Here is a 20822-nt window from a genome sequence, read left to right as displayed (position 1 = left end):
AGAGATTTGACATTTCTCTGGTAGAGGCCGAAGAGGGGAGTTCTGTTGAGAGTCAGTCTTCTGAGTTCTGGTTCAGTCAGTATTGCTGAGAGATCACTTTAAGTGGTGTTTATTCCTCATAAAAGTAGATATATTGCCCTGCATGTAGCGCCATGATGCCTGCTGTAGTCCCATCATTTAGTACAGTGGGAAGGAAAAAAGACCCAAGCAATTACAACAAGAAGTTTGGGGAACACTTGATCAGTGCCTATGGTACTTTTAATCCATTGTCTCATGGTTTTGTACTGAGGCTAGATTGTCACTAGACAACATACACATGGATTTTTCCTTCTGTGGAACTCCGAGTGAAATAGCAGCCCTTTTAAACTAATGCATATTTTTGGTACTGACATCAGTGTATCTTGTTTTCTGCTACCTATATCAAGATTGGTGAGTGTCATTAATTTGTTGTCATTTCTTTAAGCCAGTTTTCTCTCTGAGCTAGAGTGCTTTTCAAGAGAAATAAAGAGTTTCTGTGATCTGTGTTCAGCAGGAGAATGTAGATGACCTTAACAGTCACGTCTGGCCTTTAAATCTCAGGTGATCCTGAAGATAGAATTTGCCTGTTTCAAATATACATAGAGTGAGTGATAAAGTTGTATTTCCAACTGCATGTAAGTTTTCATGACAGCCTGTGTTTACTTTAAAGGTAAAATTTTATTGTCTGGTCTTGGCACTAGTAAAATACTTCGAAGACCTTGAGAGCACTGTAACAGCAAACGAAGCATTCACAATTCCCCTGTTGGGCTGATTTTATTAATAGCACACATTTGGTGAAAAGCACCTCTGATGTACCAGCTAGATTCCAGATGACAGCATTAGTGCACCTGCAGTTTTTAATTGGTGCAAAAAAGGGGTGAATGTGAGGTACCAATTACTGTCTTGAAGCCTGAGAATCAAGGATGTTTTTGGCACAAGTCTTGTAATTCCAGCATAAAATTGCACACAGCATGAAATAAACAGGGCCTGCATTATTTATCATGCATTAGGCAAATTTTGACGTGTAAAACTGAATTAGAGAGGTGAATCTTTGATACTGGACCTACTGCAAAGTTAATTATAAGTAATATGTCTTTGTTGCAGATTTAATGATGTATAAGCACTAGTGAAACATGGTAATTAAGTACCAGCTCCTAATCCAGAGAGTAATCTAAATATGGCAATAACTGGGTATTTTAAAAAAATGCATTGAAGAGATGATTATCACATGCTGGAGAATCTCACTGGTAATTCTAATCTTCTGTAATGAGCTGTGCAAAATTCAGCAAATCTTTAACTTAAATTTTCCAGTTGGTGGGCTGGAGGCAAATGCAGGTGACATTTCTTGCCTTATTCTAATAAGCAGTTTTTATAAAAAGCTGTGAATGACATCACAGAGTGTCCTAAGAACTTAATAGTGTCAGAATGTCATTCATAGATATTATCTAGTCATCATGTCAAGAGAAAAAGATTCACATTGGTAAGTCCTTTTCATTGAGATTTGTTTTCAGTGAAGTGAGTACTAAGATTTGGGAATGAGGTGAGACTTTTCAACAAGAAACTTCAGTTCCTCGCAGAGAAGTTGCATGACACTACAAAATGGAGGGAACAGCCAGCACCTCTGTTTTTTATTTTTTGATGAACTGAAATGTGCTTTGCAGACTACATCCATTACAGGTTCCTACTTGCTGGCTGTGGTGGGAAGCACCTGGGCTGAAGGTCAGGCTGGGGCTTGCCAGTGTTCCTGGTGGATGTGAGCAGTTCAGCACCCTGTGCTTGGCTTTAGTAAAAAGTTACTGAAAGTCTTTTTGCCAGATCTTCAGGCCATCTTTCACCATTATGAGTGTAGCAACTGGCTTTTACTCTATGATGTAAACAAGAGTCTATTTGGGAAAGGAAATTCTAGGAAAATAAAATGTGAAGAAGGTAAGTATCCCGTGCTCAGTGCAAAGGCTGAAGTACTGTGTTTATGTTTGTTTTACCATATACTCATTATCCCTCCTGTAACCTGTTGTATTGTTTGTGTCCCTCTCTGGTTGCTGAGGCAGTGTGAATAAAATCACTCTTAGTGTTTCTTTTCAGCAATGATGTTATCTGAGGTTAAGCTGGTGGGAGGCAGAAAAGGCCTCCATCTCTTCATCCCTTCTGACTTCTATGAAAGAACTGCATGTACAAATGGTCTTGTGGATTGAGCACTAGATTTCCTCAAAGGATGCATTCAGCTTGCTAATAAGATGGGAATGTCACTATTTTCATGTTGTAGAAACAGTAACATTCTGGACTGAGTGAGGTAAGTGGCCTCCGCAGCTCTGGAAGAATCAAGCATAGCACCTGACGCAAAAAAACCCTGATGGAACTCTTGGTAAAAGGTCCTTGCATTGTTGAGGTGAACAGCCCGTGTGTGGAGACAAAAGGCTTGACTCCATTTCAGAAGGTTGATTTATTCCAATATATCTTATACTAAAACACTACATTATACTAAAAGAACAGAGAGAAAAGAAAGATCAGAAGGCTACAAAGAACAGGAATAGAATAGAATGCATAACAAAATCCTGTGACTGCTCACAGCCTTGGCACAGGTGGCTGTGATTGGTCATCAGTTGAAAACAATCCACATGGACCAACTGAAGATGCACTTGTTGCATTCCACAGCAGCAGATAGTTATTGTTTACATTTCTTTCCTGAGGCCCTCAGCTCTCAGGAGGGGAAAAATCGTAGGAAAGGATTTTTAATAAAATATCATGGCTACACTTACATGGTGGTGGCAGCATCTTTCCTGCGTCACAGCTGTAGCAAGAGATCAGACATGTAGGCAAGCTGTTAAGCCTGAGCAACTTTAGGGCCAAGTTTTAACAGTGTTCAGCATTGTGAAACCCATCAGCAGGGTCACACATGACATATAAGCAGTGAAAATCACATTTGCTTTTCATTTAAAGGCTGAAACCTGCTCCAAAAATGGTGTATTTCCATCTTGCAACTCTGAGGCACATTGTGTGTAAGGTTAAGTATCGAGCTGTTTTTCAGGAGTAAAGGTGTCACTCAAAGCCTTCATGTGTATGTAGGCACTGGTGTTGAGGACTCAGGTGCCTTTTGGTATTATGCAGAGCTGTTTGGAGTAGCTTATTGTTCAAATTAGGCTTTGTGTAAAGGTTAGGTTCCTATTTATTAGCTTGGTGTGCATCAGAGCCCTTAAATGCACCTTCTGTCCCAAGCAGAGTTCACTGGGTATATCTCTACCTCATGCAAAAATAGAGGAGTCTAAGATACAATACAACCTCATCCCTAGTTGCAGGTGTTGTTTCTAACCGTTATGTCAGATTATTCTGTAGGTTTGTATCATATTTAAAACTGATGCTTATAGCAGTAGTCTTACTACTATAACAGCAGACTATATCCAAAAATACAGAAAACATAACATGGGAGTTTGTACTCAATTTGATTCTTTTTTCCTATGTTACGCTTGTTTGTTAGTCGTCGCTCTTGGGTTTTTTCAACCCACTATGCTACAATAGCAGCTTTAAGGCAAAATAAAAACTATGTAAGACATGGCTACAAAAAAGGAACTGATTTTTGACTCTTACCTTGACTCCTGTTTTGCCATGCTTGCTCACTGTGACTCCACGGAGGCGTTAGAACCTGCCCTTTTTGGCAGCCACCTTGCGCAGCAAGAGTCTGCCAAAGTTATGGCATAACTGCTGTCCCCAAGAACTTATGCTCCAGGGGACAGTGGGAAGTCAGGAACTGTGAGGCAGCTGCGTTTTTTTAGGATGCAGTACGAGAGGCTGTGGAGATGGTGGAGTCTTGCAGAAGATGTGGTGCTGGAGGAAGGTGCTGTCACTGGGCCTCCATCCATGCTAAGTAAATAGTACTTTCAGCAGTGGTTGCTGCTGAAAGAATTTGTGCGGTCATTCCCCAGTCTGGTTTAGTATGCTTGAGTTGGATACACAGAATAATTTAGGTTGATTGGGACTACTAGAATTACTTATTTTTGATGGAAATTGATTCAAACTCAAAGATGTGAAAATTGCAGTGATGCTGGGTGAATATGGGAAAGTTTTCGGTGCTTTCGAGACACCTGTTTGCCCTGCCTCCATGCAGGAAGACAAAGCAGTGATGGTTTATCCTGTGGACTGCCATGCAAAAGCCCGCAAAGCAGAAACGGGGCTGGTGGCTGTTAGTAGGAGCCTACCTCAACAACCTCCATCCTTCACTTGTAATGAAGCACTTCATGAACAGTGTGGTGGGACAAGAGTTATCATCAGCCAGTCAGAAGGGAGCAGCTCAGCTCAATTCAATTTCCTCTTCCACATATCACCTGGATGCCAGAGGAGACATTAGTAGGGCCTGAAGTGCACTGATGACCTTGTGTCTAGAGGGCTGGATATGCATACTCTGCTTTTGTCTTTGTGAACATGAGCAGAATTTTCCCTAGATTGTGCTAAGCTTTATTGATAATCAACTCATCAAGATCTGAAGTGAAGTAAAAAATAATGGGTTTCTTAATTTTGTAAGGCAGAAAGCAAGTGAAAACAATTGCAAACAGAAGACCCAGAAACAGATGCCACACAAAACATACTTGGATAATTTTATTTTCACTCAGTTCTACTACTCAGATCATTAGTGTGGCACAGTAGGAAGCTCAGAATGCAACTGAGTATTGCCTAACAGTAATGAGACTTAGCTACAGCATCTCTTGTTAAATCTTGTTAATTGGGACAAGACAGCCTGGCTGCACATCATTGTGTTGAGATTTAGAAACAATCTATGGTAGTTACAGTAAAGAGGAACAGCAAGACACTGATAGCTACAATTTTTTTTTAAATTGAAAAAACCACACGTGTGTTTGTTTAGACTCTGTAGTAGAGGAAGGATTTGTTGTAGCCTTTTGGGTTTCAAAGTAGTCATGCCAGTTCCTGTAAATTGGTGTTTCTCAAACCTTGTGAAGGCATAGCCTCCCTTTTTGTATCATCTGTCTTTATTGGCAGCAGCTCAGTTTTCTCTGGGGGAGGGAAGTCAGAAGGCTGGCTACAAGTGTTTATGGACAGTGAGCTGTGTCCAGCAATTAAAGGTATTTAGCTGTTCCCTTCCTAACATAAACACTTCCAGACAGTAATTACAGCCTGCTTTGTCCTTGAGGAGGATTCCCCATGGCCCTTTTGCGACTCCTAAGGGTACTGTTGCTTAGAATTTGAGAAACACTGCTGTAAACCAAACAGGAGCACGAGATAATACCTAATTTATGCAAAGCTGCTTTGCAGATAAGGTGTACCATATGCTCTGAAGACTTTCCATGCACTGGATACTTTCTCTTCTTACAGTTTTGTTAATTGGTGTAGTGTGACTCGTTCACACAATATTTCAGTATGGCTGCATGCAGTATATCAGTCTGAGATGCTGTGTTGCTATTCAGCATTAGCACCCACATAATACATCAAAGAAAAATGAGATTTGCTGTTGGAAAAAAAAAAAATCAGATTTAGCTCTAATGTTACAGGACACTGTACTGTCCTTTTATGTAGTCATTGCTTCTGCTCTTAGTTGCCTCTTGCTATGTGTTGTATACCAAATTTCAATTAGTTTGCATGCAAGCAGCTGTTTAGTTATGGCAGGAAAGAGATGTTTTTTGTGTGCTTTTCACTGAGTTGTATTAATATTTCCTACTGTATTTGTTTGTGATTCTAACCATTCCAGGGGAAGGAACGTTAAACAGGTTGTATTCATTGTTCTAGGATTTACAAGAACCTGAGATGAAGTGGCACTGTGTGTTTTTTAGGATATTTTCCAACCCTACCCATTCCAAGGCCATTAGCTGAAGAACATCTGCCCTGTAATATTCTTGTGTGGAAGTTAGAAAAATAAACATTTGAAGGTTGCTTATTACATTGGAAAGAACCTAAACCCATGTGTATCTTCCTGACCTAACTCTGTCTGTATTTAATGCTAAGAAGCGCGTGGCCCTTGTGCGAGGAATGCTCCTTACTGCTCCTCAGACAGGCTCTGCTGAGAAGCGGTGTCTTCCAGGGCCATATCTTCTTGGCTGGCCCTCCTGCACTCCAGGTTCTGACTCATGAATAGTGCATGGGCCAGACCCGCCTCCCGCTGGGGTCTTGTTTCTGTAGTATCTGTTGTCTCACAGGTCTCAGTGACTTGCTGGAAAGTAAGAAAGAAAAAAGTCAACTAGTTTAGGAAATTTCTAAGTAACACTTCAGCTATTTTTTGAAGTGATGGGTGAAAAAAGTTTAAAAATTGACATAGGGATGTCATTCTGTGAAACTCTATGGGATTCTTAACATGCATTATTCACAACGGAGTTCTGAAGAGGTACTTGTCACACTTTGTGTAATGTATAAATTTGGAAGGAAAAGCTGAACCAGGAGCTGGAGGTTTAGTACCACAGATGTACATGTATAGAGAACTGTAAAAGAATTTGGATTGAAAAGGACTTCTGGAGGTCATCCAGTCCAAACTGCTGCTTCAAGCAGGGCTGACTTCTAAGTTGTTAAATTGGGTTGCTCTGGAGCTTGCTTTATACACCAGATTTTAAATCCAACTTACAAAGAAACCTTTTCATCAAAACTGGAATGCAATTATCAGTCTGAAAATGTTAAGCACAGTGCCACCCCACTGTAAGGAGTCCATTAGGATAAAAGCATTCCAGAACTTTGCTGTGTGAACATTGAAATGAAATGCCTCCTCTTTACCACTTTCAATGAAACAGGCACCTGGACTCCGAGCAGTCACTTTGGCCAGGATTCACCTCATCTAAATTTCACCATGTGGTCTTGCTCTGTCATTTAGGCTACCAATGGTTGGCAGAGATACAAGTCTCCCAGGGAAGAATTTCCTCGTAATAGCTCCAAGGATGAAGTGGATGCAGGCCTCTTCACTGAAAACAGAAGCCTCAACAACAACCTACTGAGACATTACGCCCAAATTTTAGATAGCTTAAAGTTTGACCAGGTGAATTCTACCATTAGTACTCAGTATCACAGACTGGCTGAGTTCTTGCAAATTACGCCATAAACTCTTGAGAGTTGGAATTGTGCCTTCTCATTGGATATATTCAGCTGTATGTGTAGAAATATTAATACTTGTTACTGTATCAAAGCAGGGTTGGACCAAGATGAGTAACATTTAGCTGATTCTTGTTGAAGTTCATGGTGAAACTCTAGGGAACTGTACCACACATGGTATTTTTGGGTTGAAAGCAAAATACACACAGGCCAAGGAGCTTTTCACACTTGAGGTTTGGAGAACTCTTTGGAAACTAGGGAAGTTATACACAGTTCAGGAGCACAGTAGCAGAAAAGTGCTTGGGACTTCATAACCTGAAGCTGTAATTGGACAATTAACCCCAATATGCAAATGGACCAAAAACTTATAAAAGTGTGAAACCTTGTGACTGGTCATCCATTTTGGGTTCATCTTGGATGTAGCCCTGGCCAGGGTCTTCTACTAGCCAAGGTGTATCCTTTAAGGCCTTTTAATAAATACCTACTTTATTCTTTTAACTCTGTCTAGTGTCTGTTTTAGGTCAGCCTCTCAAGGCATCACTGCATAGGACTTAAAGCAGGCAAGGAAGGAGCTATTTAGTCTGCAGTGATGGTACTCATCACCTGGGCTGCAGAAACTGGAGACATAAGTCCCTGGTTTGAGTGAAAGGAAAAGCAACTTTGCCCCAGTTTGCAATTTCAGGCATGTGCATAACAGTCCCCCCCATCAGTTACTCACAAACTATCTCACAGATGCCCTAATACTAAACAGTCTGATTGTGATGTACCAAAATCCCCAAAAAATACCAAAATCCCAACACTGTTTTGGAAAAAACTGTTCTCTGACCACTGAGAAAGAAGAAAGCCAGTGGTGGTGAGGATAGCTAAGAACCAGACAGGCAAGCAGAGTGGGACTCACACTCTGTACTGCTGTTTTAGCTTCAGCCTTACCCGAGCTGCCTGGCTTGCTGCTCTGGCAGACGGCCCCATGGCGATGTTCATACTGCTGGATGACTGTGTGTCACTCGTGTTGCCTCCATCTGCAGCCGAGAGCCCAGAAATCACCAAAGCACTTGAAAAACTTCTCTTGCCGAACAGCAGGCTGAGAGTTGAGCTGGTGGAGGAGGCCAGGCTGGACCTGAGCATTGCTGCAGCTTGGTCCTGCACAGTCAGCTGGCCAGCAACAGGAACAGCAGGGGACTGAGAAAACACAGATGTTGCAGAGTTGTGGAATGATAGCTGACTACTAGAAAGCCTTTGGGCAATTTCGTGGGCAGATGTAGACGTTTGGATGAAAGGCTGCCGGCTTTCTGCAATTGGTCCAGAGTGACTTGAAGCAGGGGGCCTTTGGTTTAAAACAGTGTGTGCCTGGACAGACTGACTCCTGGGTTTTCTCCTGCCTTCAAAAGAAAGATTAATATATTAAAGTAGGTGGCATTCTGATGAACTCCATGCTATTGACAGTGTCCCATGTGTACATATTACTGTTGACATAGTACCACTGGTTTTATTAGCATAAGAACTCCAAGAAAAGCACAAGTAACAAACTCCTAAACCTATGAATCTTTCTGTGTTTTCCACTACAGTTGTTCTGAGTTTTGGTCAGAATAGCTCTAGAGGTTGTGCACTGAGTCAAAAGACAGAGAAATGAGAAGAGACCCCAAGCAAAGCACTCTAATCACAGGCTCACAGCTGTTCTGCTACGTACAGTTTAATCAGCCCAGTGAATGACTGAGCATAGTGTTGCTGTAACTCTGCTCCCCTTTGACAACCACACTAATGGAATGTTGAATATCCACCTTAAATGGCTTGGTACAATTAAATGCAACAATAAAACCAAAAACCTCTATGTTAAAACAATGGCACATTTAAAAGAATTATTCCTGCATATGGGGAGAGAGAATTTGAAAATTCAGCCAAGTGGAAGAATACAACATTCAAGCCACAAGACAGTTTTTAAGACTAACAGTAAACTCTGAATTCCTAGAGAGACATTTATAGTACACCACAGTCTTGAAAAGATGTGAATGCTTTTAGGTAGGACTCGCTATTAGAGGTCTGAATGAGACCCACATAAGACTCTTGTCCCTTTCTGGGACATCTCAATGCAGCCACCACTGGACACAGGAAGTAGATTAGACAGCTCTTCTGACATGCCTAGAAAAATCCTTCCTGTACAAATACATCCCCATATTTAACATTTATACCAATATCTTCTGTCATTCAAGCAAACAATTTCTGTATTTCTCATGCTTGTGTATTTGAATAGCCATAGAATGAAAAATCAATCACAAAATACTGGCCAGTGAAATCACCAGAGGCCAGCTTGTACTCAGGTGTTCTGCCATGGGTTGGTGTGTGCCACAGGCCCCAGCAGAGTTCACTGTTTCTGTAGACAGGCTCTAACCCAGGCATACACAGCAAATACCCAGTCACAAATGTGCCTGCTTGGGTTTTTTTGCTCTCCAGGAAACTCCAAACATTAACACAAGCTGGCATTTTGGTTTCCTAGTTGTAGCTGTAGGGTGGGGAGTTGATGCCAGGAAATCTGTTGAGAGCCATCAACACAGAAACAAGTTTTTCTGGCAGGCATTTCCAGGCTGTTGGTATTTTTTTTTCTTTTTGCTTTGGTTTTCCCCAATACCTGAACTCCTCCAAATACTGAAATTTTGCTGGCATAAAGGAATATAAATCTCACACTATCTTCTAAAAACATGACTGCTGAATTCATGCAGGTTCCAGCAATGCAGAATTTCATATCCAAGCCATTTACATCATATGGCTGAAACATGATGTTTTACATCCACAGACCTGCTTTTCAGAGGCTGGTATCATTATCCTCATTTTTCAAATACTGAAGCAAAGAGAATTTAGGTAACTTGGCACAAAGTCAGATGAGCAGAGCTGGGCTACAACCTAACTGGAGCTAGCTAAAACCTAGTTGGTTTGGCAAGTGTTGGACACTTTCACACCTCATTTACAATGTATCTTTAGCTCCACTTTTATACTCCAAACAATAAAAAAATAATTTTCCTAAGTAATAAGAGCCCCAAGATCTCTGCTGGAGAATGATGGGACAGACACAAGTGACTCTTGGAAGCTCTGGGACAACACTCTCAGACACAGGATGTGATTCTTGGGGTGGTCCTTGCAGAGCCAGGAGTTAGACTTTGATGGTCCTTGTAGGTCTCCTCCAGCTCAGGATATTCTGTGATTCCATGGTCCCTGTGTAGTGCTCTACCAGTGTCCTCTGTCCTTCATGTGCTGTGAGGGTTGCCATGCCTGCTGTGTCCGTGGCTGTGTGCACGTTTAGCCTCCGCAGGGATTCGGGTTCGTCAAACCCTGGGGTTCTGCTTAAGTGCTTTGCTTTCTACATCTGATGGTTATTTCAAGAGGTTGCCTTTCTTAAATAAAAAGAAAGGACTGGAATTAAGAACAGAGGGGCTGTGGTGTGTTATTTTGCGCCATGGCTAACGTGGCCAAACATCTGTGATTTAAATCGCGAAGCTGACCCCTGTCCAAAAGTATTCTATATTCATCCCAAAGGCAGTGGTTGGAGCATTGGGCAGGAGACCACCCACATCTATGCCTAAAAAACTCTGTCCCTGAAAACACTTAGAAAAACAAAGGCCGTTCTGTAAACTGCATCATGAAATAAGGAAACTTTGGGGGAGAACCCCACATGTTTCCAGTGCTCCTGATTTTGGTCGCACTTTAATATAGGGCTTTCATTGCATTTTGCAATTTTGCAGACTCAGTGGTACCAGGCTGCAAAACGCAGTATGAAATATAAAGAAGTTAAATGCACTTGATGCACAGATTATGAATCTAGAAGGCATTGCTATGGTTATCTAGTCTGCTGTCCTGTATAGCGTGGACCATAGGATTTCCTAGAATTAATTCCTGTACAGTTTTATTAGTTGCTACTACTACTGTCATTTTCAAAAATGCATCCCACATCTCCAGTCACAGAGAATCCACATTAACCCTTAGTCTCTTGTTTCACTATTTATTTACTCTCTTAATATTAAAAATGTGTTCTTGATTTCAAATCTGAATTTGTTTAGTTTTGTTACATCCAAGTCTGCTGACACCAATGGTCTTTGGTCACCTTTTGTTACCCAGGTAAACACTTACAGACTATGATCAAGTCATCTCTTACAATACCAATTGCTGGAAAGCATTTTGTCTTTCAGTAGAGGATGTATTTCCCAGAATTTTGATAATTTTTTGGCTCTTCTTTGAAGTGCTTCCAAACTAAAAATGTCCCTAAATTAGGGCATTAGGACGGTACATGGCAGGACAAAAATATTATGATTTTTAACAGGCATAGATAAGTTCTTTTCCAATGCTGTGGTATTGCCTTGATGTCCTGATACTTATTGAAGATCGAACAGAGCTTGTTTTTTAACTAGCTCTCTTAAAACCCTTCCTGAATGAGTCATTTGGTTTTGCTCAATTAAGCACATAGCTTTGATAGCCATTCTTTCATGTTCTTTGTAGCTGTTAGGATGGAAGGAACTGTTTCATCATCAGATCATAGAAATACATTATCTGTGTTTTTTCCCAAAATAAACCAGACATTTATTTTCTCATTTCTACATACTGCATATTGGCAACTCTGCCTTTCTATACAGTGACAGATCAAGACCACTGCTAGGATTTCTGTTGTTTCTAAATACTCTTTAAAAATGAACATGCACAAGCCCACTTTCATCTTTTTGTCCCTAACGTCCCTAGCTAAAAAATTCTTCTTGTTTCATTCTCTACAGTATATTAGGAGTGAATATGGATTTCCATTTGCTACTATTTGCTTGGATTTGTTGTGCATGTATTAACAGAAGCCAGGCTGCTTTTCTTATCTAAGTGTGACTTTCTCTCTTGATTATGTTTTTCTGGGCATCCAATCAATATGTTCTTTTCAACAACTCACAATTGACTTACTTCATTGTATGGTATGCTCAGGATCATTATATCACAATTAAGTTAGCTACTCTGATTACTGTTGTGTCAAGTTATGAGTATGCACATGGGGATTCCTCTAACACTAGACACAATTAAAAGCTGCAGTTATTTTATTCTTGCAATGTGATTTATATTCAGGGCAAGATTTATTCCAGTTCTGCCTATTATCTTTAATGATAGGTCAAAATGATCTAACAGGAAACAAATAAGTGTCAAACCCCCTCAAGTTCTCTGCTTTAATTTATACAATAATGTCACAAGCTTGATGAAATGTAGAGTTGATTGGCTTTACATTACAAGTGCTGATCCCACAGTGACAGATCTCACAGTCACCCACTGGCAAACTTAGAATCCTAGAATGGCTTGGGTTGGAAGGGAACTTAGAGCTTGTCTAGTGCCAACCTCCTTGCTGTGGACAGGCACACCTATTACTAGATTAGGTTGCTCAAAGTCCCATCCAACCCAGCCTTGAATACTTGCAGGAATGAGGCATCTACAGCTTCTCTGGGCAACGTGATCCAGTGCCTCACTGCCCTCACAGTACAGTTTTTTTCCCTAATATCCAATTAAACCCCTAAACCCTCTTCCAGTTTGAAGCCATTCCCCTTGTTCACTCCATGTTTTTGTAAAAAGTCACTTTCCATCTTATGAACTCCCTTCAGGTACTGGAAAGTTGCAATTAGGTCACCTCAAAGCCTTCTCTTCTCCAGGTTGTACAAACCCAATTCTCTTTGCCTTTCCTCATACGTAATCATCTTAGTATCCCTTCTCTGGACCTGCTCCAGTGTGTTGATGTCCTTCCTGTGCTGGGACCTCAGAGCTGGACACAGCACTGCAGGTGGGATCTCACCAGAGCAGTGCAGAGGGGCAGAATCCCCTCCCTGGCCCTGCTGCCCACACTGCTCTGGATGCAGCCCAGGGCACGTTTGGTTTCTGGGCTGGGAGTGCCCATGGCTGGGTCATGTCCAGCCTCCCACCCACCAGCACCCCCAACCCTCCTCACAGGCTGTTCTCCATCTTTTCATACCCAGCCTGTGCTGATACTGGGGATTCCCCTGACCCTAGTGCAGTGCCTTGCACTTGTTAAACTGCATGACATTCCCATGGGCCCACTTCTTGAGCTTGTGCAGGTCCATCTGGATGGCATCCCATCCTTCAGCTGTGTCAACCGCACCAGTCAGCTCAGTGTCATCTGCAAATTTGCTGAGGGTGCACTCAATCCCTTTGTCTATGAAGACATTAAATGATGATATTAAATAACAGTGGTCCCAGTATGGACCCCTGAGGGACACCACTTGTCACTGATGTCCATCAGGACTCTGGACCATTGACCAGTACCCTCTGAATGTGACTGTCCGAACAATTGCTTATCCTTGTCCTTATTACTTAACATATATTTCCAGTGTAAAGGCCGCTAGTTCCACCTTGCAAATATGTCCGAAGCACTTTTGAATCCATAATTTGAGAAGGGCTCAGCTGTTAGTTGACAGAATGATTGGCAACATTTAATTTTCTCTTGGTAACTGCTATATAGACATAAGAAGCTATTTTCCATTTGTTTGTTCCCCCCATGCACTGATGAGCAGCCAAACCAATTCCTCAAATAAATTGCCATGGTCCTTCCAAGATAATTAAGATTTTTGCATGCTTTCTTTCTGCTATTCCCAGCCAACAATAAGCAGAGGTTCACCATGGTACAGGCTCCCTGCATGGCATGTGCACTGCCTCCCATCTGCATTTCTCATTCTGGCATTCTTAGTGGCACCTACTAGGCCAAAAATTACCCATAATGGACTTTGACAGTGGAAGGTTTGGTGAATCACATTTTTACAATGTTACACCCTCCCAGTAAATACCTGGAACAATATCGGGAAGCCATCTCCTACATGTTCTTGGTCATTAGGAGAGACAAACCTGCACTCTTTTTCTAAAATTAGTTTTCCACTGGATTTGAGGACACCCCAAAGGCATCTTCCCATGTGACCCCCCCAGGAGAAGACTCCAGAGAAAGGCAAGTAAATTGTGTAAATACCTGCCCGCTGGTGGACCTCTTGAGATGAAGTTTGCGGCTGAGGGGTTCCATCCCTGGTGGGCTGTGAGCTACTGCTCTGGCTTGAATTCCCTGTAGAATTGTTGCTAGATGAAGACCCCCCTGCACTATCCACCTCTTCAACATTGCCTCTCTCATGGTGAGCTGCTGCATGGCAGTCCTTTCGCATTCTGTTTGCAGGAACACACACAGGGTCAACCACTTGTTGCACATGAAAATTTGTGTCACCAGTGTTAGGTGCCCTCAAAGAGTGTTCTCTCTCTCAAAGAGTGTTCTCTCTCACACCACTGCAGGTCTTCTGACATTTTACGAGATGGCAAAGATGATGGTGTGATAAGCTTTCTTGGAACAAAATTGTATAGGATACAAGCCAACTGTGTATGACCCTTCTCTGTGTTTATTGGCTTTGGAACCCTGAAATAACCTTAGGGCTCTTTATCTACTGTTACAGCTGTCTCCCAAGATTAACTTCTGAATGAGGTAACCAAGTACCAAAGAGGAATGGGCTGGGAGAGCTGAGAGGGATGGGCAGCATGGTGGGAATCTAGCATGTTAAGCCATTAGATATAATATTGACATTTTAACACTGGTCTTGGTATGCGAGCTGGCTCCCATTGTGTCTCCATGGTGCCCTGCCTTTCCTCAGCTAGAGTGGCAAGCGGGCAGGGAATGAGGCAAGGATGTGTGAATTGCTGTGTGAAAAGTGCAAGCAGGAATGGGAGATGCAGTGTCAGGTACTGATCACGCACAGCTACGGGAAGTCAGGCAGTTTTGGTGAATAGCAAGAACATTTTCAGGTGTGCTTTGGTCAAGAACAGTAACTTGGGAGTGGATATCTAACTTCCAAAGCTTCGGAGCATAACTCACCAAAATGCACCAGCACATTTACTCATGGTCAGAGTTACAGAAAAGATACCCTTATTTAGATGGCATAAACAGTGAAATTCCATGGAATGGGGAAGTATCTGTAGTGCAGTATGACTTGAATGACTCTTGTTGAACATGTAGAAAGCTTTGTCATGAATGAGTTAATGGATTTTCTTTCTGTTCTATTTGCACCACTATTTTGTTAAATTCTGAGTTACTTGCAATTAATTATTTTACTCATAGATAACAATACAGAATTACTCTCTTTTTACAGAAAATACAGTGAAACTGAGACTGCAGGGTCTCTTATCAGCATAGCCAAAATTTAACACCTACCTTAACCACTTGGATTTGAACCACTTTTTAATGTTGTCCAAACTGACAGGTCCCCCCCAAATGTTCCTCAGTTGGCTGTGTGTCCCAAGGTACGAGGTGGTTAATGGGGAAACATACATTGGATATCCCAGTGGCTGATCACATGAAGAATTAATTAAGTTCCGCAACACCTGTTTATTGTTCTGGATGCTTCCTCTCTCCGGGTTACGATTGCGTAAGAAAATCAGTTCCTGCTGCTGGCCAGCCCAAAGCCCTCTGACACACTCCTTGTTGACCTACAGGTGAGTTAAAACATGCAGATCATGCAAAAAACAGTTGCTACTAGAGATGCAGAACTACAGGGTCTAAGTAGGATGGCAGTGGCTGAGTGTGCAAGCACATCACGATGTCTTTGCACCAACAGCTTTTTATGAACTTTTGCCGCTACTCCCTGGTAAAGCCTGGAATGTTATTTCAGAGACACAAACATGGATGGCAAAATGGAAGTCAACTGAAGAGAGCTTTTTTGGCCTCCAGTCCCTACTTTAAAAACTACAATTAACTTCTCCTTTCGGCCACATTACTCAGAAATAGTATTAGTTACCACAGCCCTAAATTACTGCATCATTAGAAAGATGGCATACATACCTTGATCACCTTGAAGCTCAGGTAGCTTTTGTGGAGCATGATAACTTTATATTCATCTGCTCCTTCATCTACCACATGTCTGAGAGTCAGCAGCTCCTCCCTGTTGGACAGGACTGCGCTGCGCCAGGCCGGGTCCCCTTCATGACAAATCACAACCTTTTCTTCAAATGATTGGATGGCTTCGTACAAAACTGCTGGGTCCTCATACTCATCTGGGCACGTGAACTGGTCCTGGTCATACAGGAAAAAGTATTGAACAGGTCAGGTACATTATTGAGAGTAAACAAAATACTGGCTTTCAAACAGTTGGCAGCTGGCCCCCTTCAAGTGACTTGACCCTTGATAAAGAGTGTCTTTTGGGAGGTTCATTTAACAGTGATATAGAAAGGTACAATTTCAGTTTCATTGTAACCTGTTCTGATCTCATGACTACACTGGACAAAGACACTTGGAGAATACCAGCTTATCCTTTTTTTTTTTAATGGAGTGTGAAATTATGGGAGGCAGAGCTTTTGGGTAAGTTGGAGAGAGATATCACCTAGGAGAGTCCACAGTTCTTGTGGAAATTTTTATTTTTATTTACAAAACAACACCAACAATAGCACAGACTGGGAATCCATCAGCAAATACCACAATACTGAAATTTCATCCAGCAGCACCATGGCCAGCAATAACATCATAAAATTATTGTGTCCAAGGAGCAGATACAAATTCACAGCAGTTCAGTACCATCCAGAACAATTATAAATATCATTAATGATAAAAGTATATGATACTAAATCATAATGTGCCACAGCAGGAACAAAATCAACTCCAAGCGCTACAGAGCCTGACCTGAAATTAGCAGTGAAATCAGCATAATCAATGGATTTCCCTTCAATCTAGAAACCACCTTTATAGTATCCACACAAGTAAAATATAACAAGATTTTCTGCTTTCTTTTGATGAAAAATGTAGGGTCAAGCTCTGCAAAGTGGTTTCAAATGGACAGCTAGGGGCTTCAGAAAAGAACATCAAGTGAATACAAAATAAATAAGTGCCAAACTCTTCCATCTTGGTGAAGGATGTTTCTTAGAATAAGGTGGCAAGTACTCCATTTATTTATTTTTTTTTCCCCTCCTTTGGACAGTTGCTAAGGTATCCTGCATTTTCCTAAGCAAACAGACACAACAGTAAATGTTAAAAATAAATACATAAATAAATGCCTACCTGGTGTAGCTTCAGAGACATTCGGATTGCTGGGGCAACAACCTTATGCAACAGATCCATGTCTGCAAAGACCCACTCATCTTTTGCTGCTATGCGGAAATCTCCTTTAAACAGTGCATGGAGCCCATAAAGGAAGGAGTCCAAGCTGTAAGAGAAAGGCATCAGTCACTCCCAGAAGCCATTCCCGTCTCTCCAAGCCAGATCTGTCAGTCACCAGCCTCGTGCTGACCTCTGCAGTGACAGGTGACCCTCCGGCCGAGTGCCTGCGGTGGGTGTAGAGCAGGGGTCACATCACGTTTCTCTGACAACAAACATTCCTTGGGAGAGGCCGTTTTCCTTCTGTGTGCTCTGTAAATGACTGGCCATGAGATGAATGGAATGAAGGATGCCCTCGGGATGGGTGACTGAGTCACAGGGTGCCTTAGGGCGCTGCTGCATCTCTGCAGCTGTGCCAAAGAGACCAGGTCAGAGTGCCAGCTGCACTCCCTGTGCAGCCAGCAGAAGCTGCTTCCTTATTTGAAAGTTTATTGATCAGTCCTGTTAGCACTTCTCCTTGTAAGTGAAAAATAATAATAGAAAAAAATACTTCCAGGAAATCTAAGACCTTTCTCACAACATTCAAACCTAAATGTGAATATTAAAGCAGATGTACTGAGAATACTAAATTTCAGAGCTGTTCAGCAAACCAGGTGAGAGCAGGAACCAACCAACAGGTGCTTCCTACTCAAACAATGAGCCCGAAAGCAAATACACACTGGGTTTCTTTTTTCTAACATAAGGAACTAGATGCCTTTTTTCTAACATAAGGAACCAGTTCTGCCCGGCCTTGCATGATGGTTTACCCGGTCGTGAGATATAAGCACAAGTTAAAAGCTACAAAATCAGGTAGTTGTTAGAAGAGCTTTGTGCAAGAGCTTTGTGAAAGGAAACCATGAGCCTTTAGCTCTGATTTGCACCCTGAATTACAAAAATCCTATGCCACTGTCACTTGTGTAATGCTTGTAAGTGACTGCTGTCCCAGTGTTGCTCTGAAGAAGTGATCTCAAAATTAAGGAAAACAGAACCATTTGTTAAAAACAGGCATATCTTGCAAACCCACAGGATACGGTTTCCTCTACCTGCTAAGATTTTACTCACTCTCACAACAGTTGATTTTTTGGATTGTAAAGACTCAGGGGAGAAGCTGTCTTAAGATGTTAGTAGTTTTCATTACTGCTCAGCCTTTCTCTAAAGGACACATCATTTTTCCACATAATTGAGCTTTCTTAATTATTTTATAAAAAAGAAAAAAAAAATCTTTTCAATATACTCTCTTCTCAGAGAGAGGAAGAAGAGACTGGGAGAATGCCTGGCCAGCTTCAGCTTAAAGGCATTCTAATTTTGCTCTTGGTGGGTAGCATGTCTTAGAAATTAAAGTGGAAATACATATGCTGTTACCAGAGAAACAACTGGATACTGATTTTCTCCATGAAAGCAACATGTAATACAAATCAATTAAGCAGTGGGACCAAAACTAGCCAGAAAGACAGGGCTGCTGTCATGCTGGGAACATAAAGAGTACAGAAAAACTTTTATGAATTCTTAACTCGTTTGCATTAATTAGTACTAAGTTATGCATTAAAACATGCCTATGTGAGACAGACACTCAGATGTTCAGGACATTCAAGCACTGATTTCAGTGGGGGTTCATATGTGTCCTTAAGGACTGAGTCCTGGTCCCTACTGACCTTCAATCCATCATCTCCACAGTTCAGAGAAGGATAATGTACTAAAACCCTGCTTAACAGCTAGGAAAGCCCTAGAACGAGCCATCTGGGAGGGTGGGGGGAGAATGGTGAGTGCAGCCAGCATGGTGAAATATGTGACTGTCACCCCCTTTGAAAAGGCTACATGTCAGGAAGGCTCCTTTCACTTGCCCACCCACCAGACAACAGCAGCATACACAGCTGAATCCTTGCCTGGAAAAAAAACCAAAAAAACTTCTGTACATAAATATTCTTCCCAGGATGAAATTTTAAAAGCTACCTTGAACTCTGCATCTAATGATGATCTGTAGCGTAGTTTCTCTCACATAACACCCCCTTTATTTGCTCTGAAAAGTTGGCTGGGACAAAGGGAGGAGTATGCAGGAGAGAGAATGGGTTTTTACATCTTGGGAGGCTCTCTGAGTCAAATCTGGACACCAGAGCAGACAGAGAGTTTGCATTCACATCAAAGTGCCTTACAGGCATCAGCACCAGCCAAACAGGCTGCTGTGAACAGCAGGATGTGCTGAAGGCACGGCCGGGACTGGGACACTCATGCAAACTGCAGTCCGGCATCAGCAGAGGGAATACGGGGAAGCACGTACAGCTCTCCCTGGGCTTAGGGGAGGCTCATCCATTTGTCATCCCTCTGCATAATAAGTTCTCTAACTCAGGGGATTTTCAAGAACAAACATGACTGCTACAAGGAGCAAATCAGTGGTGGCAGTAGTTGTGAGAGGCTGAGAGTCAATTATTTTATGTATTGTATTTTCCACCAGAGCGGTCTGGAGGAGATTGCTGTATTCACAAAACCATGGGCATTTTTTATTCTCCTGACAATTGTAGTGAGGCTTTTGGGTACATTCTGCCTATAATGTGACAGTATCTCAAGCCATTACTTCTGTAACATGCAGCCTCCTTAATCCATGTAAGATACAGCTCTTGTTATTCTTCCCATTGTTATGCTCTCTCCTGAAGACACTAATGAGATTATTACGAAGCTGTAAAAGTCAACTACTTTGATCTCAGGCCTGACTCTCAACCACTTTCATCTCAGGCCTCACTCAAGGTTGTTACTGTTTTCTTGGCCCACTTTTAACATACCTCAATTAGTAATCTGCTGTAGTTACAGGCTGGTTCAAAATATTTTAAAAACAAGTTACGGTAAAATTACATGTCAAAGAAACAACATTAATCTGTAAGAGACATAACTACGGTATCTGGCAACATTTCCAACCCTCTGAGCTAACAACCTGAAAAGCTGCTGTCACAACTGCAAGCTATTTTAGAACAAGGCTGGTAGGTGCGTGGGAAACATCAGCCCCTTGAAGACGCAGAAAAGAGGGGATTAAGTAGTGCCACAAACACCAGAGGGAGGGCAACAGTGCCAAAGCAAATACTCCCTCCTACTGCACTCCTTATGCTGCTCTGACAGCTGAAACTAAAAGCATTTAGTGCCAGCCTGAAAACAGTATGGATGCAGGCTAATGAGCTGGTGAATATCTCTGTGTATTTGCAGACCTTCTCCAATGTTAACTGTAGGTTTATTTAAGGAATAAAGGGACAGGCACGTCTGTGAGCTAGTAATGACCTGAATGTCATAGTTCACCTGAAATATTTTCAGTGGTAGCCCTTCTAATTGGATATTTTAGATGACAGTGGTTGTGAGCTAAGAGTCAAACTTTTCTGCCCAGCTCAGCTCTGGCAGACATCAAGCTGCACTGTTTGCTTGATCACCCACCAGCAGTGCAGCACCAGCAGTGCAGCACCTGTGGTGCCACGGCCCGTGCCCTCTGTGCCTTCCCCTTCCCTCAGATGCTGGGCAGTGCAGTGGGGTGACCAGGTGGGAAGGGGTAAGTGGGGCCAGCTTCTTCCCTGGGTTTCAAAGTGAGCAGCAGTTCCTCCAGGCAAAGCCATTCCCTGGAATGGCCCTTTGTCAAAGGTCCCCTGAGCTTGGGGAACCTGAGCAGCCAATCTTGGTAGTGTTGGAAGTATCTGATGAGAGATGCTTT

At 42.1% G+C, this 20822-nt stretch overlaps 1 protein-coding gene across 1 annotated transcript in view; it reads right to left on the bottom strand.

The window, feature by feature from the left end:
• Window positions 1-5576: 5576 nt before the first annotated feature.
• PCNX2 (pecanex 2) overlaps window positions 5577-20822 on the bottom strand; it is a 149645-nt gene continuing 134399 nt past the window's right edge. The window contains exons 29-34 of the mRNA XM_041399139.1: window positions 17066-17210; window positions 15857-16087; window positions 15230-15504; window positions 14009-14196; window positions 7963-8411; window positions 5577-6169 (exon numbers count right to left, since the gene is read on the bottom strand). Coding sequence (XP_041255073.1) covers window positions 5996-6169; window positions 7963-8411; window positions 14009-14196; window positions 15230-15504; window positions 15857-16087; window positions 17066-17210 — 1462 coding nt within the window. The 3' untranslated portion in view covers window positions 5577-5995. The remainder of the gene's footprint in view (window positions 6170-7962; window positions 8412-14008; window positions 14197-15229; window positions 15505-15856; window positions 16088-17065; window positions 17211-20822) is intronic.

This window comes from Onychostruthus taczanowskii, unplaced genomic scaffold, assembly GCF_017590055.1.
Source record: "Onychostruthus taczanowskii isolate IOZ18803 unplaced genomic scaffold, ASM1759005v1 scaffold156, whole genome shotgun sequence".
NCBI lineage: Eukaryota > Metazoa > Chordata > Aves > Passeriformes > Passeridae > Onychostruthus > Onychostruthus taczanowskii.
The sequence above is the reverse complement of the archived record's forward strand: the minus strand, read 5'-3'. Positions and strand labels throughout refer to the sequence as shown.